Raw genomic sequence first — 16,159 nt, forward strand, 5'->3', positions numbered from 1 at the left:
ATGTGTGTGTGTGTGTTTTTCCTGTCTTCTTTAGTTAAGTCATGGGAGTTGCCTTTTTAAGAATGTGACAAAATTCCATGAACAAGAGGAGAAACGTGACACATGTCCACTCCACACTAATCAAAAGGCTTAGCTGTTATTTCCACCATGACTCATTCTCTCTGCACTTTCCAGGTCCTATTTTGTTGTAAGTTTATAGTTGGTTTTCTGGCTTACAATTGCGTCCAAAACACCACGTAACTCGAACAGATGTGTTATTTTTATTCATATCTCTATCTCGGCTACAGTTCCCAAGAATGAACTCAACTTGTCAATTTGAATCGAGTTCTGACCTAAAAGCTAATTGTCAACGAGATTACAATCACCATCGGGACATTAGTTCTTTTACTTGAAGTTTGAACGTTGCCGTCTCTGGTTCACATTTAAATCACAATAAAAAGGTCTATTGACTAATAAATAACGCGTGGCTGTTGTTATTTGGGCGGAGGGGCCTACTGAGGTCTAAAAAAAGCAAAAATGTGACGGACAATCAGTTACAGGCAGGCCCATTGGGGACCATGGCAACCAAAGACACGCATGACGCATTTCTCAGTTTCGAAACTCATATCAGTTGATTTTAGCGGAATTTCCAAACCCATGAACACACAACAGTCCCTTCTATCTCTCTCTCTCTCTCTCTATCATGGATTTGAACCATGCAGTCTGCAGGGAACTGAAACATCGTTGAGCACGGGTAATATTTATAGACCAGGTGTGATGTTTCACATTCCCCCTTTATCATCGGACCCAACAGTAGCTCATAGTGTCGGTTTCATCCCCCGCACAGTACTGGATCATATCAGCAGCGGGATCGTTTGGATAATTTAAATCCCGTTGTGTGACCCGGAGAAGGCCTGTTCCTCGCTAAATGTAATAGATCTAAATTTTAAAAAAGATGTTAAAACAATATATACATATTTTATCTACTGTGCAATCGCTGTCGACTTCCTGTATTTTCTTGTCCAGATGCATTAAACAATACAGAAGAAAAGGCCCAGGATCTTTAATTTCCATCATTTTTTGTTATCCAGAAACGCACCAACAAATAGACGTAACCTCAAATGGTCACAGTGCAGGAAGCGAGAGCTGGTGTGGCGGGGTCGATCAGGCAGCACTGGCACTTCCTAATTCAAAGTATGCGCTGCAATATGGCTTCGCAGTTTCTTTTTTTTTTTTAAACGTGTGAGCCACCTTCGGCTTGCAAATGTCTGACAGTGAACAGCGAAGCCTCAGTTCCCCCCCCTCAATGTCCTCACAGAGCCGCCGCCACGGTCTGTTCGCGTTCGGCTCCGTCGCCATTGCGGCTCACGCGGACTCTCTCGTCCTCGACTCACTGCCAAATATGGAGAACCCGCAGCAGCGGCCGTTTCTCTGAACGCAGCCACTCGTCTTGTTCTCCGAACACTAACCGTGGAGGCTCTCTAGCCATTAAGAGTACCGACAGGAAATGTCGGTCTACACAGGCTGTGACTATCAAAATGGTGGTTCATATTTCTACGGCAGCCACAACGCATCTTTTGTCCGCGGCGCGCCCGCCTTTGTCTGCTGCGCAGCGGGGCTGAATTTAAGCAGATAGCAGGACAAGTGTACAGATATTAAAGTATAACTATGCATAAGCCTGGAGATGATGCGTGTTAAACGGAACCTGCAATGAAGACGGACAAAACCCGCCTGCTTTATGTGGCGAATTCATTTCTCACACCTGCTGTAAAAGAGCTCACATCTAATTAACCTCACAAATAATTGCAATTTTTTAAAAGCCTGACTGTTGACTCAATTGTGCGCAATTTTAGGAAAATATAAAGTGGGTATTTCATGATTAATACATATAGCTAATGAAGAGCGCAGGTGAAGACGGGATATAGCGAGCAATGCATTTTGTGGGCAACATTTCTAAATAATACAAAAAAACTGGATATTTCTTTTCAAATGTCCTCTTTTAAAAGAATCCAACGTTGAAAGCGGCAACGTCTTATACAAAATGACCAAATAATTAATATTATTTTCAACGAAAAGGCTCTGATAGTGGATGCGGGTACTTTTCCAATTGTTTTATTTGTGTAATGAATACATTATTCTGCTCGGGTGGAATGTTGTTTGTATTGGAAAACTGGCAAAGAGGAAAAAATCAAAGTAAAAATCTGACCATCAAAACCGCGCAGTATTGTGTCCGTGTGTAGAGGATTTTCTTTATTAATTATAATATTTTGCAACGTGCAATTTGACCTTCCGTTGAGTTCGCGGATAATTTGGATGACCTGGAGGCTTTAGCAAGTAGAAATACTAGAAGATGAAGACATGCTGAAGGTTTTTGCAAAATGTAAGATTCAGGCCAAATTCAATTAATTCAGTAATTATAATTTTAACTAACTATTTTCCTCTAAAATCAATAGCTGATGAGTGTAGAAAATACACATTAGGCCTAAATAAATTTAAATAAAAATGCCCTTACCCTTTCCATGTATGAGGATGATTAATAAGTAAATGTTGCGATCACGGCGGTATTAGTGTGTCAATACATTGCTGGAAAGCTGGTGTTTGAGGAAATTAATCCCGACTATTGCTAATAATTATACAAAAAAAACTAGTTTGTTTATTAATCAAATTAAAATGTTGAGTTTTATTTGGGAGGTAACCACAAACATAATAGAGGAAAACACTACAGCAACAATGCCATTAATAATAACAAAATAATACAAAAATAATTATATTAATACTACCAATAATATTAATATCCAATCTTAGTAAAACGGGCTCCCACGAAGAAATTTAGCTTATCAAACAAGGTTGAATTAAATATTTTCTAAGATATGTTTACTACCTGTAAATGTATAAAGTATTGTTCCATTGATTTGGCTCTCAATGTTTTGAAGATTTGTTTTTTTCTCATCTGATTTACTGACATAATTCATATTTAGGTAAATCCCCCAAACTCCTTTGGACGGAGTCTAGTTCAGAAAGTTACACTTTGCCTGGATGCTGATTTGCTGTAATTTGGCTCGTCTTTTAAAGTCATATAATGATGGTGAGAAATACTGATGTGCTTTGTGATATTACATTATATTATATCTGTATACACATATATGTATATCCTGGGACGATAATTAGAAACCGATTGTCTTTTGTTTTAAGGGGGTTCCTCCCCCTAAATCATGCGTAAATTCGTAACGCTCTTAGTCCAATTAAACATTATGACATACCATTGTGGCATGTGGAATATTTTATTAATATTCAGCCCCTGAAAATCTGGACTTAAATAAAACTGTTTTTCAGCAGATTGTGTTAACGAATTAAATTTAACAATCATCTCGATCAAAATGCAAAGCTTCTCTGAAGGTTTTAGCTTAAGTGGAACTGATATCATAACATGTGCTCCTGGCTAGCCCATTTTAATGCTGGACTTTCTATTGTAAATAAAAAAATGGATTTAAATCGTACTGTTAGATTAATCCTGCTTTATCATACATTGACTAATAAATACAGTGTTCATGTCGTCGGGTTTAGATGTGTCGATGAACCATCGCAGTCCCTCTGCGCTCCCTCTTATATGAACTCTAGTTTTTTTTTTCTGAAATAAACACATTTTTGTTCCTTTGGTTTGGGACCCCCCCCCCCCCGGTGCAGAAGGTCCGTGGATTGGCTGCGGGAGCCTGGCATTTGGCTTTCTCTACGCTGTGCCAGACATTCCAGTACAGCAGCCGGAGCAGCGGGGCTCCTCCCCCTTCACTCAGGAACCCGGAGCACGTAGCAACAACCGAGCCAACGTGCTTCCACTGCGATCCGTCCTTCCGACTGCGGTGCCTGGCAACAGAAAGAAAAAAAAGGAAAAAAAAAAAGACGTGATGACGTCCTCTCCAGATTGCGTATTATGGGATGTGAGGAATTAAAACAACCTCGAAGAAGAAGGACGCGGGGACGGCTCAAATAATAAAAGAGACGGAAATAAACGAGGTGCGTGGTGAACCATGGAGCTGTCGGCTGTCGGTGAGAGCGTCTTCGCGGCCGAGTCCATCATTAAACGGAGAATCCGACGGGTATTTGCTTCTCTTTCACCCACAGGCTGCGCGCGCGTATTACGCAACCGTTTATTTGCACGGCGCTGGTAGGCAAAGCCTGACCTGAATCTAACACGGATCTGTTTTTTTTTTGCAGGGGCGCTGGGAATATCTCGTGAAATGGAAGGGCTGGTCTCAGAAGTGAGTATCGAAGCTCGGGTAGGAGGGGGGGGGAGAAGAGCTGTGAAGGACAGCGCTCCATCCCGGCCGCTCGAACAACTGCACCCTCTCAGACCGCCGTTTGCTCCGCTCGCGGATGTTTTTCTTTCCTTTTGAATCGTAGCATTTATTGCAGCGCGATCTAGCCTCTTCCCGGCGGCCCCGCGCGCCCCAGTTGACGGGTGGCGCAGTGTCTGCGCGTCGGGCCGCCGGGGGCGTTTGTTTTCTGCCTTCGCTGGCTTCAGCAATGGCTGGGTTCACCATGTGTCACCGTCCGCTATACGTGCAGTTCAGTGCGCAGCGTTCCGCCGCGTGTGCGCAACGGTAACAAACACCTGTCCTTCCTTGTCGTTGGGACACACAGGTACAGCACGTGGGAGCCGGAGGAAAACATTCTGGATGCACGACTCTTCGCTGCCTTCGAGGAGAGGTGAGGGTGGGTGGGGGGGGGGGGTTGACAGCGCAGCAGCAGTAGGCCTCTCCCCCAATAATGTCCGTTTGAATCACACGTTCGGTCTGCGCATTTGAATCGTTCAAGTCTTCTTTTTATAAAGGAAGTGGAATGTGTCAGTGGTGCGAGTTGGGTCTGTTTCCATATAACAAACAAGTACATTGTTTTAAAATGACTTCACTTATTCAAATACAAATTCTAATGAAACCCCTGTGCCATATCGGCGTAAGCCCTACTTGGCAATTTACATGACCTAGACTTAATTGTAATATATATTTATAGTGTGTAAATGCCTGATGTTTAATGCTTCAGTTAAATGCTTTGCATTCACCAGGGAGCGAGAAAGGGAGCTTTTCGGGCCAAAGAAGAGGGGTCCCAAGCCTGAGACATTTCTCTTGAAGGTGAGTGAATCTTTTGATGCGCATATACCTCGGGGTATCATTATTGAGTAAATTCTAAGATAGGACAGCTATCTTAATTATTCTTTTTGAAACTGCTGTGGCTACATTTGAGCACGGTGCTTTTGCAATTTTAAACACTCAACGTATTATTTAACGTTTAATGTATCGGACCGGAATTCCTTTAAAAAATGCAAAGCAGAACGAGGACGAGGCCGTCGGGACGTTCAATGCAACCAGTCGGATCTGCAACTGCTTCTCTTAAAACTTTAAATTTCCCCAGACTCAGGAGTTTTCCTCTCCGGTATTTCCTCTGTCCTCAGGCCAGGGCCAAAGAAAAAGCGTATGATTCCAGACGAGAGGCTCCGAGAAGGATCCAGGTTTCCTATCCCATCCCGGAGCCGGTCATAACACCGAGGGCCCGGGAGGGTTTACGCGCGGTAGTCCCTACAATCTTCCCACCGAGCTCGGTCAACAGAGGGGAAAGTGTCCTCGTCCATCCACCGCAGCTAGAGAGAAGGCCCAGGTCTACTCCTCCAGCGCCTCTGACGCTCCAAGGAGACGCGCGGTTCCCCAAAAAGAGAGGGCGCAAACCGAAGCTGCATTTGCATTACGACGAAGACGACATGGGCGGCCCCGCAGAGCCGGAAACGAAACGTGAGCGGCCTTCGGAGGAGCAGGGGTCACGCATGGGTGGGTCGAGCATGTCCCGACGCTTGCTCCATCACGGAGAGACGTCGGATCACAGCCTCGTCCAGCTGACCAGGAGGTTTCAGGAGAAGACCACGATAACGCCCAAACACAGCAGCGCGCGGAGCCACGCGGGTCCGTTTTACGGCTGCGCGTTCGGTCCAGACGTGCGAGAAAGGGATCACGAGGCGGCGCACAGGACTAATTGTTTGTCCGGGTGGTCTGTCCCTCGGTCCGGCAGCTCCGCAGAACACCACCAGAGACACCAGCTGAAGGATCTCTGTCTTCCCCGGGAGCAACCCGCTGTCATCTCCACGCAGGAGTCCACGGGCCCGGCCTCGACCTGGACCCCCGGTTTCACCAGTCTGGACACAGTGACCGTGACAGATGTCACCATGAACTTCTTGACAGTCACCGTCAGAGAGAGCAGCACCGAGAAAGGCTTTTTCCGAGAGAAGAGATGAGTAGACCCCTGTGCTTTGGATGTAGGTCGGAGGAAGATAATATATGCGTAAATATTTGTTTAACAAGCTACTAACTAAAACGCCTACTGTATTGCTATATTTGGTCCTATGTAACTGTCAAATACAAAGTATTTAACACGCCGCTGGGAAAATAAAAAATGAAAGTCACTGTCTAGTTTTTTTTCTTCATTTCGTTAAGACTATCCTCTTTTTCTCTGTCTGTAAAAATACAGTTTTACTCTGTCATTTAATTTGTGGAATAATCCCACTCTTGAACTTCACCAAAATGCATCTAACTAATGAAAAGCGATTTAAAAGGGACGCGGCTTGGGTTTCGCCGCATTTTAGTCTGGATTTTTAACTAAAAGGCCAACAAGGTTCTGAGTTCTCAGACGTGGGATTAAAATTTGTAGGCAGCTTGATTTTATCTAATATTTTAAATAATCATCTCACTGTAAAAAATATATCTCTAACTTTCAAATATTGGGAATGTTTAAATTGTGAAAAAAGTGACCCATAACCCCTGATCTAAAACGCGTGATGACATTTCTTTTGAGAACATTTTGTTTGTTTATAATTCGTGCCGTGCAAGATTATGCTTGTTCAAAATACTATATACAACGACTTGGCAAACATATTCGAACACATACAAACACTACAATGTCCTAATTAATATTTCTATTGTAATTTTGAATAATAGTAATTTTAAATAATCCTTTCTGTCATACGTGACTGTCTCCCAGATCCCGCTAGTTCCATTCAAATCACGAGGGCCTGATCTCACGGCTTGATACCAAGTTAAAATGTACAAAGACATAATTCACAATCAGCACCATAATGTTCATCATCACCACTGTCGTGCGGTACGGTCGAAGACAGTAAGACTCCGCGGGGCGAGTCTGTGAGGGAGTTCGTTTCGACAGCTCGATGAGGACTCGAATCGAATTACTCATTGGCATTGTGGCGCCATTTGATTGACTGAATCACTAGAAGTGTTTTCATTCATTGGGACGTCGTCTCTCCTTGAGTGACGTGACTTTTTTTGCCATGTGTTTTCTGTGTAGGTTTAAGACCGTGATGTTATCAATCAATAACGATGGTTTCCGACAGCACGCAAAACGCATCACCTTGATCCTTCAGGCCTTTGCACTAATGTGAATGCTCCAGGATTCAGTACTCAGGGCACAAAGCCCCCATTCATTTGACGTTGCTTTGTCTCTCTGAGACACATGACCCGATCGGACCATCCGGTTCTTCTGTGAGAACTGTCCGCCTGGTTTCTGTCCTATCGATCGTCATCTAAAATTTGAACTTTATTCCAGAATATGAATTTGGTTTTGAAGTTTAATGGAAAATGGCTCTGAAGCGCAGTTTTCCGAAATCTATTAAGAAGCCAAATTAAAAATGAAAACATTCTACAACGTTACCGACATGAAATGTATCTACACACTATTACACAAATTCTGCATTCATCTCAAATGTTTTGTCAAAACGCGTCGTGATTCCAAACGCTTCAAGATGTCACTTTTTTTTCCTACAGCGGCGACAACATCTGGTCACATTCTCCACGTGAGTGTAACGCAGTACATCGGACCCCATGATCTGATGCAGATCCGCCCGGGGACCTGTACATGCATGAAGCAAACCTCGAGAGAGCCTGTGGCCCTCCGAGCTGCGAGCCGGCCCGCGTGGTCACGCGCCACGGGCTCTACCTCCACAAGATGTCGCCACCAGCGCGACCTTGAAACGGTGCCTATTTGTCCGCACAAAAGGCCCTGCAAGTCAAAACGAAGTACTCATCCGTGGTGGGTCAATCATTGCCGAAACTTGTACTCATCTACGGTGGTTGTTGAGTTACAGACGGTGGAGATCTTTGTCCTCCAGATGCGCGGGGGCTCTGTGGCGCTGCACTATCCCGCCACTAGATGAAGCTCCAGCACAGGTCCACGGACTCATTTAGTCTTTGTGGCCTATGACAGTAGTCATAGAAATGAGATGAACCAATGAACTATACGGTCTTTCGCGTGAAGTGTGACTCGTGGTTTGGGATGAAAGTTGGTGAAATTAACCTCAGTGTGATATATATTTCAACTACTACAGTTTTGCCACTTCGGCAAATAAATGTCTAAAATGATAGAGCAGCCTTTAACTTGTTTATACATTAAAACTAATAAAGCACCGACCGGCTCTCAGAAGTAGAGCAACTATTGTGAACACTGGTGTCAACAGATCTAAAGGCCTTCAAATTGATTCTCTCTCACACTGAGGAGTTCTCAGTGAGGACAGAGCGGAGGCGGGGGCGGGGGGGGGGGGGGGGGGGGGGAGGGGGCGTAGCACCAGACCGCGTGCACTCTCGATGACTCACGGACAAACTCTCCGGCCGTGCTCTATACCGTCCACTTCTGTCTGCATCTACATCTGCGTGGGTGAGATGTTGCCTAGTGGGATCCTTTTGATGTGCTTCGCGGGTCTTCAGTTACGGAGCTGTGCTGCTGATCTGTGCAACTGGACTGGAAGGTAGGGACGCTCTGTTTTTTACTGCAACTAAGGTTTTGTTGCATTCTGATAGCTGAAAGCAATCGGGTCAACCTTTTACCGTTGCATATGATGATTCAAAACAATTGGATTTAATTTAAATGATACAACTGCATGATGCTGATTAAATAGTACGAGACAAATGATAATGTTTTATTGAATTACACTCAAATAGAGGGATAGTCTGCCGTATGTTCTCAAAAGTGGCTTATAATCTAGATATCATGATAATATTTATTATGAATGGATAAGGCCATTAGTTGCAATGCATCCAATACATGGCAGTCATTTTCATTTCGCTTCGTTGAATCATTAAACCCCCGTTTTTTATCTTCCCGCCAATCCAGCGGTTTTGCAGCTGGGGTGGACTCCAGGATTGTCCTCCAGGTGCAGCTGCGCTGCACAGAGGGCTCGGTGCGCTGGATATACCCGGGCCAGGCTCTCAGAGTGGTCCTGGAGCCCAACCTCTCCACCGCCGGACGCACCACCGTCTGCATCAAGCCGTCTCCCTCTCTCCGTGGGGCCAGCGTGTTCGTGGAACGCGCCGGGCAGCTCGAGCCGCTGGTGACGGAGCGAGGGTTGCCCGAGCAGCAGGTCTTGTGTTTCCGGGCGGATGGCGCGCAGAGGCCCGCCATCTACCTCCAGTCCAGCCCGCAGAGCGATGGATCGTGGAGCAGACGTACGATGGGCTTCAGATATGAGCTGTTGAGCAACAGGAGCGCAGCGGCCAACCACGGCCACACCTGGCTTCAGGGTTAGTGGACCCTCTTTCATTTTGCTGCCCGAAGAACTAAAGATGTTCTAAAGAAATATTAATTCATATTAGTACATTAGTTAACAAAAGTTCATAAATGGCATTATTAAAACAGAATATATCCTTAATATATGAGTTACAAGTCATTGATCAGGGACACTTTAGGTTGGTTGTCTCTGATGACACTGCACAACCCCTTTTGGAGAAGGGCCGATGAAGATCATGACCAAAATCGATTTCAATCAAATCTACTAAGCATTTAAAAAATGTTTAAAAAAACATTTTTACAACCTTGCCAAAAATAGTATTGCCTTAATTGTGTAATTCTTTAATTATTATAACAAATATGTGAACACAATTGTCAACTGTCGTGACACATCTGGAACCGACCAGTACAAATCCCAATGAGAAATTGTTGTTATTTGATTATGGTCCCAATCATGCCGACCGGGTCACGCAGCTGCTGGTCAGTTGTGTGTTTTGTCTGGCTGTCTGGTTTCCATGGGGGGGGGACAGAGCAGTGCCGAGGGGCACCGGGCCGGTGGACTGAATTCAGACCGCAAATACTTTGCAGATTCCACAAATGCCTTTTCATTGTGTTCCGTTCTGTTTATTAGCATTTATCCATGTGGGAGGCCCATGTCCCCGCTGCGTGATGTCATTCATGCAGCTGGTTCATCTTCTCTGGAACGCAGGCCTGCCAGAGGTGTTTGTCTCCTGCATTGGCAAAGAGTCATTCCATGAGGGGTCAAGACTAGTGAGGGTTTGTGGAGGCGGCGCATCGGGCAGAGAGCACTTTAACGTTTATACATACTGTATGAGCCACATTCCTCCATTGGACCTTTTGAAGTCAGTGGAGTGCAAGGGAGGACGCATCAGTCGATGGAGGCCCTAGAGCGTTGGGTCATGCAAAGTGGTGGAGAGGGCGATTGAAAGTTTCCTCTTTAAATGACAATTTCTTTGCTGGTTTTCTTTATTCACAGCTTCATGCCAACCTTGCAATAACACACAGCTCCTCATGGCCATCTGCAACAGTGACTTTGGTGGGTACATATAATAATCTGTTACTTGAACACAATGATATAACATCGTTCCACCTACTGAGATATACGGGAGCTATAACAAAATGTAATGGTTTAGGTTGATTAGCCAGAGTAAAATAAAATGCTAAAAGTTCTGAATATGAATGAGATTTGGTCAAAGAAAATACTCCCAATTGGTCAATGCAGTACTTTCTTTACCATGACCATTTTTACTATGTTGTTTTAATATGACTTTATAAGACAAAGGCCCAACTCGCAGCCTCTCAACCCTCTACATTGAAATCCCACTCGTTTCTCTGATTTCTCCATTTCATTTCTTTTTAAAACACGCCCTGACACGTTCCTTCCCTTTTTGGTTTCAGTGGTCCGAGGTTTCATCCACAATGTTTCCCACAGCTCCCAACGTGGCACGTCGCTGGTGGAGGTGTCGGCCGAGAGGGTCTACTGGCAGCGCAGCGGAGTGTTCGAGCAGCGAGCCTCCGCCTCCGGCTCTCCTCCTTCCCCCGTGTCTTGGCGTGGACACATCCACACACTCATGCGGTGCCACGTGAGGCCCGGCGACGGAGAGTTTCTCTTCACGGGGTCAGAACACTTCGGGGAAGCTTGGTTAGGGTGTGCCCCGCGGTACAAAGACTTCCTGTCCGTCTACCAGACTGCCTGGGCAGCGCGTCAGAATTCCTGTGACTTCCCTTTGGACTGAGGAAGTGTGGTTAGTTCAAGCTCTAACGGGGGGGGGGGGGGGGGGGGGGACCCGTGAAATATTGTCATATCCCCGGAAAGGTGGCATGTGGGAATCTCCAGCGTGGACGGATTCATTTGATTCGCTGGTAAAAGTAAAATACCCATTTAGAGGAGCAGAGCAAGTGCAAACAGCAGGGCCTCATGCACTGAGGCCCTGGGAGGGCAGGCCTTTGTCCCCCCCCCCCCCCCCCTTCTCCCCCCAACATTGCCCTTATTCCTGGCAGGGGGAGAAGGGGTTGGCTTGCTGCTCTCTCTCTTTGTGCTGCTCCCCACATCAACCGTTGTTCACTTTGCTGGCTCTGTGTGACAATTTGCCCCCTGAACCGAGATGGGAAGAAAGAGGGAATATATCTTGTGCTTGTATGTGATTGTGAAGTTATTTTTAGTCTGATTCATCTGTACTTAAGTTTCAAATGCTCTTTGTTTTGTCTATTTATTCGTACCGGGCAAATGTTTTTATTTTTTGCATCTAATTCAGAAATATTGTGTTGTTAATTTAAAATAAAGTTGGAACTATATTATTGATAGACATTTGTTTTTTATTTATTGAAAGGAGGGTTTGCAACATCCAGGTAGGAAACGAATACTTCTTACATCTGCTCAGTTTCCATGTTGACTTTACAGTACAAACACTTTAGACTATGCAATCTTTTATTAATTCAGGATTTTTGTAAAGGTTTATCCTGGCTTATCATTGACCTGACCTAATAATGAAATAGTTTTGCAAGTTTTTGTCAGTAAGACAATATATCAAAAACATATTTTAGTTATGCAAGAATTAGTGATCATCAAAAAAGAGATCTTCCCATTTTTATCAACCTATACTCATCTTAAGCGTAAACCATATATACATCTCCTGTGGATAATATCTAATCAATATATTTTTCACAGATAACCTGATACATTTTCTTCCTGATTGTGTTGGAGTTGAACAGAGCTCATGAACAGTGCATAAAAATCTAAATTTCATGAGGCCCTCCGGTTCACAAGAATGCTCAGGCCCCTTAAGGGAACGAGTAAAGGCTTAAATTACTAAGTCCCTCTTTTCCCATCGTAGGATGCATCATTTCCCCCCCCCCCCCTTTTTTAAGAGAATGTGATTTAAGGATCCCTAAGAAAAAGGGGGTCAAATGAGCTTAATTTGGCCCCTTTTTCCTTCTGTGTCCCATCTTTTCCCCTGTAATCAGATACTTATGATAATAGGATAAAACTGGCATAAAATCGAATCCAAAAAAAGCCCAGAGCAGACTGAATTGGAGTTTTCTCTTCTTTTGAGTTGTTTGGCCCCTCCACGGCGGGGAAGACCAATGGACAGATGTGAGGCCCCAAAGCCCGGGGATCCTCCCCCTCGGCCCCTCCCAGTGCAAGAGAACAATTAATTGACTTTAAAAGAAACTGCTTTCTTTGCCTATTCCACACTTCTCCTTGGCTGAGCAGGGCTCACAAATTGGTGTGTTGAACTTTTTATGAGGACTAAATAGCTGCCAATGAAAGTGTAAATGACTGTGTGGTGAATGGGGACCACACAATGGCCCTGCAGTGACAAGGCCCCCGGCAGACATAATGACCATTGTCACAGCTGCTGTCATCAAGAAACCATCAGGGATCGTGAATCCAAGAAGCAAGAGGACCAGGGATACGTCTAAGTTTGTCTTTTTCTGCTCCAATTCTTGTTTTTCTTTTTTATACTCCTCTTTCGATGCGTCTATCGTCTCTCCATGTATATAGACATCTCACGAGGCATTTCATGGCTGTATTAAGCAGATCTTTGGTAGTCGCAAATATTCAGAACGAGAATGAAACATAATATGAGAAACGTTTCTGCTGTTTACACAGAAGTATCCACCGTACATATAAAAGACAGCGTTAAAGATTGGTTTGTTTGATAAATGTCGCCCAAACTTTTTTTCCATCCTGCCCAGTTTGAGAGCTCCTCCTTCATTATTGTCCCAGGGGGCCACCATGTCAAATTTCCAAGTAAAATATAGCTGGGAATTCCATCCGGCTCTCATGGGGACCCAGCCCAGGAGGGCCCGGGGCCCGGAGCTGCCGCGCACTGCAGCGGCAGGAGTCCACCCAGACTTGGGGGGTGGGGGGGGGGCGTAATTGGTTTATCCCACCGCCTGGCCCGCTTTCCCATGTGGGCCACTGCTGCGGGGAGGCCCAGGGGCATAATATGGGAACAGCATGATACTCTCAAGTGCCGAAGAGGCATTCACTGCCCTGGCTATAGAGAGCAGGGGCCGAGTGGCCGGCAAACAAAGCTGGAGCAGAGTTGTCGTTTGGCTCAAAGGGGTTACCATTTGGTCTCCTTTCAACGTGGATGAGCATTATTGGTTGAAAGTTTGAAGTGATTGAATTTCAGCTCAAGCTTTTTTTTTGTGTATTTTCTTTTTAGTTCTGTTGGAGGGTTTCTATACATCTCCACATAGAAAAGTCTTCACTCGGGCACCTGGTGAAGAAAGTGACTTATTGTTCCTGTTAATTAAGCATGTTGAAAAAAGTAACTAAAAAGTATTGTTTTTGGTATGGTAGACCCCCAAAAAAGGGATTGTATAGAATTCTTATAGAAATTCAAACAAAAATCAAACAAAAAGAAGTCATAATATTGTATGTAGGAATACAGTTTATAGAATAAATGAAGCTGCATGTCTTTGGACGATGGGAGGAAGCCTAAAGATGCTGTAGAAAACTCGCACTTACACTGGGAGAACACACAAAAGTCCCCAGGACACACCGGGATGGAACCAAAGGCATATCATGCCATGAAAAGCATCCTTGTAAGTGTTTAGGAGGCTCGTTATCGAGTATTTCTTTAAAATCGTGAAATGTTTTTCCTTTACTAGCTGACCACATGACTCATATATGTTTTGGCAATGAATTTGATATTCATGTATTGATACCTAACTTCAAAGAAGACGTAATCATGCACAGAGATCTGAGTCCAGAAGGATTTGTACTGTAAGTTCAGGCACAAGATGTTATTTCAGAATGAGTCGCATCTTCCTGTCCCCAAGGAGGAGTCTGCAAAATAAAACAAAGGTTTTGTTGAGCGTTCAGAAATGACACCTTAAACCAAATACAGTAACATCGGCATCTTTTCAGGGGTATAATGTGTAAATGTCGGGTTGCACCTACCGAACCAGTGCAGCAGCTATTAGCCCTCCAGTGATGGGTCCCACCCAGTAGACCCAGTGATAAACCCAGTAGTTGCTCACTATGGCCGGACCGAAGGCTCTGGCTGGGTTCAGGCAGGTGCCAGATACATCTCCGCTGACAAAACAAACAGATATGAGATATTCAGATGAGTAAACAATGCTAGTGTCAATATAAAATAAAAAATAAAATACCATGGATGCGTCCCAACAAGAGGTTAAGTCATTACGAATTCTACTGCAAGACGTCCCTCAAACTCTTCCACTTTCACCCACCAATTTCACTTAATCGTTAGCTACAAGTCCTTTTCCTCACTATTCTCTACTCACCCTGCCAGGACGTTGATAACCACAGTGCACCCCACCATAAACGGCACCAGGGGACTCCTGGTCTTGGCGTTGACGGCCCCCAGCAGCACCACCATGGTGACCAGGCAGGTCATGGCGACCTCTCCAAACACGGCTCGCCCTATCTTGCCGTCGGGCTGCAGCAGAGCAAACGCGGCCCCGTGGGCTTTGGCGAAGTTCTCACTCGAGGTCATCGCCTGCGGGGCAGAGGCGGTGACTCGAGTCTAGTTCGTGCGCGTGGAAGAGAGTCTGAGGTGGACGTCATGGAGACACAGAAATGAGACGGGTTCACCTTCGCCATGGCAGCTCCGAGCACCCCTCCGACCAGCTGACTCACAATGTACGGGGCCACCATGTGCATCTCCATGCCCCCACATAGATAGATGCCTATGGTGAACGGGGGGTTGAAATGGGAACCACTGCAGACACAAAGGACCCCAAAAAAGAATGAGTTTTTAGCAGCTTTGTTACTGTTACAGATTAATTTTGGGCAGTTTACAGAGGATGGAATAGTTTAACACAGATGGAATTATTAAATGCATGGATATACAAGTCTGATTCATTCATTCACTGAATATTTCCTATAATAATGGCAAAAATTCTTTGGAAGAAAAAAAGCTTTTTGTTGTTGTCAGATAAGGATATTTGGACTCAGAGTGATCATATATGGATTGTTTGGAAATCCTGTTTCTGATCAAAATGGGATTAGTTTTCCATTCAACACACAGGAAGGAATTATATCATCACTAAAATAAAACAATACTTGTCCAGGGTGCACGGCAAACTCAATGCTTCTCACCTGATCTCGGCCATGCAGGCCACCATAACGGCGACGGCCAGACCGTGCACCAGGGCCGGCTGAAGCCTCCCTGCGGACTCCACATTCTCTATGACCGACACACACCCGACAAACACGAAGAAAGTAGTTCCCACCAGCTCGCCCAGACAGGGCTGAAACAGCCTCTCAAACATGTTTGGAGGCCTCAGTGGAGACGGCTTGGGCTCTGAAATCACGAGAGACGCTCCGACTTCTCCTGTCTCCATCTTCTCGTCAGCCACGAGTCCTCGGTGAGGTCCGGGTGTGAGAGCTGAGGATGTAGCACTGAGTGTGCTGACCCGAGGTGTGCACACAGAGATATCTACTCGGCTAATCACACAGACCTTGGTGCCTAAGGTTAGTGTTGGCGGAGGTGCTTCGCCGACTTGTTATGTACTCACTGACTCGTTTTCTTATTAATCCAGCATGGCGTGTTCATCACATGCCCTTTTGTTAAAAGTGCACTTGCAAAAGATATTTGATGCATTTAGCGACAATGAAAGTTAAATG

At 45.0% G+C, this 16,159-nt stretch overlaps 3 protein-coding genes across 4 annotated transcripts; 2 read left to right on the top strand and 1 right to left on the bottom strand.

Moving 5' to 3' along the window:
- The first annotated feature begins 3,758 nt into the window (after positions 1-3,758).
- Positions 3,759-6,424, top strand: cbx8a (chromobox homolog 8a (Pc class homolog, Drosophila)). The gene is made up of 5 exons (XM_037477414.2): positions 3,759-4,073; positions 4,192-4,235; positions 4,618-4,683; positions 5,039-5,105; positions 5,426-6,424. Exons 1-5 carry the CDS (start codon positions 4,005-4,007, stop codon positions 6,254-6,256), a joined length of 1,077 nt encoding a protein of 358 aa, XP_037333311.2. The 5' UTR covers positions 3,759-4,004; the 3' UTR covers positions 6,257-6,424.
- A 2,192-nt stretch (positions 6,425-8,616) lies between these two features.
- LOC119220506 (meteorin-like protein) lies at positions 8,617-11,324 on the top strand. Of its 2 annotated transcripts, XM_037476601.2 has the most exons (4): positions 8,617-8,773; positions 9,139-9,545; positions 10,529-10,588; positions 10,951-11,324. In XM_037476601.2, exons 1-4 carry the CDS (start codon positions 8,688-8,690, stop codon positions 11,286-11,288), a joined length of 891 nt encoding a protein of 296 aa, XP_037332498.2. In that variant the 5' UTR covers positions 8,617-8,687; the 3' UTR covers positions 11,289-11,324. The 2 variants fall into 2 exon arrangements, with proteins under 2 accessions (XP_037332498.2, XP_062422051.1); XM_062566067.1 differs by having other exon boundaries at positions 8,635-9,545.
- A 2,986-nt stretch (positions 11,325-14,310) lies between these two features.
- aqp8b (aquaporin 8b) lies at positions 14,311-15,885 on the bottom strand. Its single transcript, XM_037476709.2, has 5 exons — positions 15,632-15,885; positions 15,125-15,251; positions 14,815-15,029; positions 14,468-14,602; positions 14,311-14,353 (listed from the first exon to the last, which is right to left on the bottom strand). Exons 1-5 carry the CDS (start codon positions 15,874-15,876, stop codon positions 14,311-14,313), a joined length of 765 nt encoding a protein of 254 aa, XP_037332606.2. The 5' UTR covers positions 15,877-15,885.
- Between the last annotated feature and the right edge of the window lie 274 nt (positions 15,886-16,159).

The sequence above is a fragment of the Pungitius pungitius genome, chromosome 12 (assembly GCF_949316345.1).
Source record: "Pungitius pungitius chromosome 12, fPunPun2.1, whole genome shotgun sequence".
Classification (NCBI taxonomy): Eukaryota; Metazoa; Chordata; class Actinopteri; order Perciformes; family Gasterosteidae; genus Pungitius; species Pungitius pungitius.

Coding starts and splice junctions, on each gene's coding strand:
- LOC119220506 (XM_062566067.1), top strand. CDS start 9,035: ATGGATAAGGCCATTAGTTGCAATGCATCCAATACATGGCAGTCATTT. Junction 9,546..10,528: donor CGGCCACACCTGGCTTCAGG/GTTAGTGGACCC, acceptor CTTTATTCACAG/CTTCATGCCAACCTTGCAAT. Junction 10,589..10,950: donor CATCTGCAACAGTGACTTTG/GTGGGTACATAT, acceptor TTTTGGTTTCAG/TGGTCCGAGGTTTCATCCAC.
- cbx8a (XM_037477414.2), top strand. CDS start 4,005: ATGGAGCTGTCGGCTGTCGGTGAGAGCGTCTTCGCGGCCGAGTCCATC. Junction 4,074..4,191: donor TTAAACGGAGAATCCGACGG/GTATTTGCTTCT, acceptor TTTTTTTTGCAG/GGGCGCTGGGAATATCTCGT. Junction 4,684..5,038: donor TTCGCTGCCTTCGAGGAGAG/GTGAGGGTGGGT, acceptor TGCATTCACCAG/GGAGCGAGAAAGGGAGCTTT.
- aqp8b (XM_037476709.2), bottom strand. CDS start 15,876: ATGGAGACAGGAGAAGTCGGAGCGTCTCTCGTGATTTCAGAGCCCAAG. Junction 14,603..14,814: donor GTTATCAACGTCCTGGCAGG/GTGAGTAGAGAA, acceptor TTGTTTTGTCAG/CGGAGATGTATCTGGCACCT. Junction 14,354..14,467: donor ATAGCTGCTGCACTGGTTCG/GTAGGTGCAACC, acceptor TTTATTTTGCAG/ACTCCTCCTTGGGGACAGGA.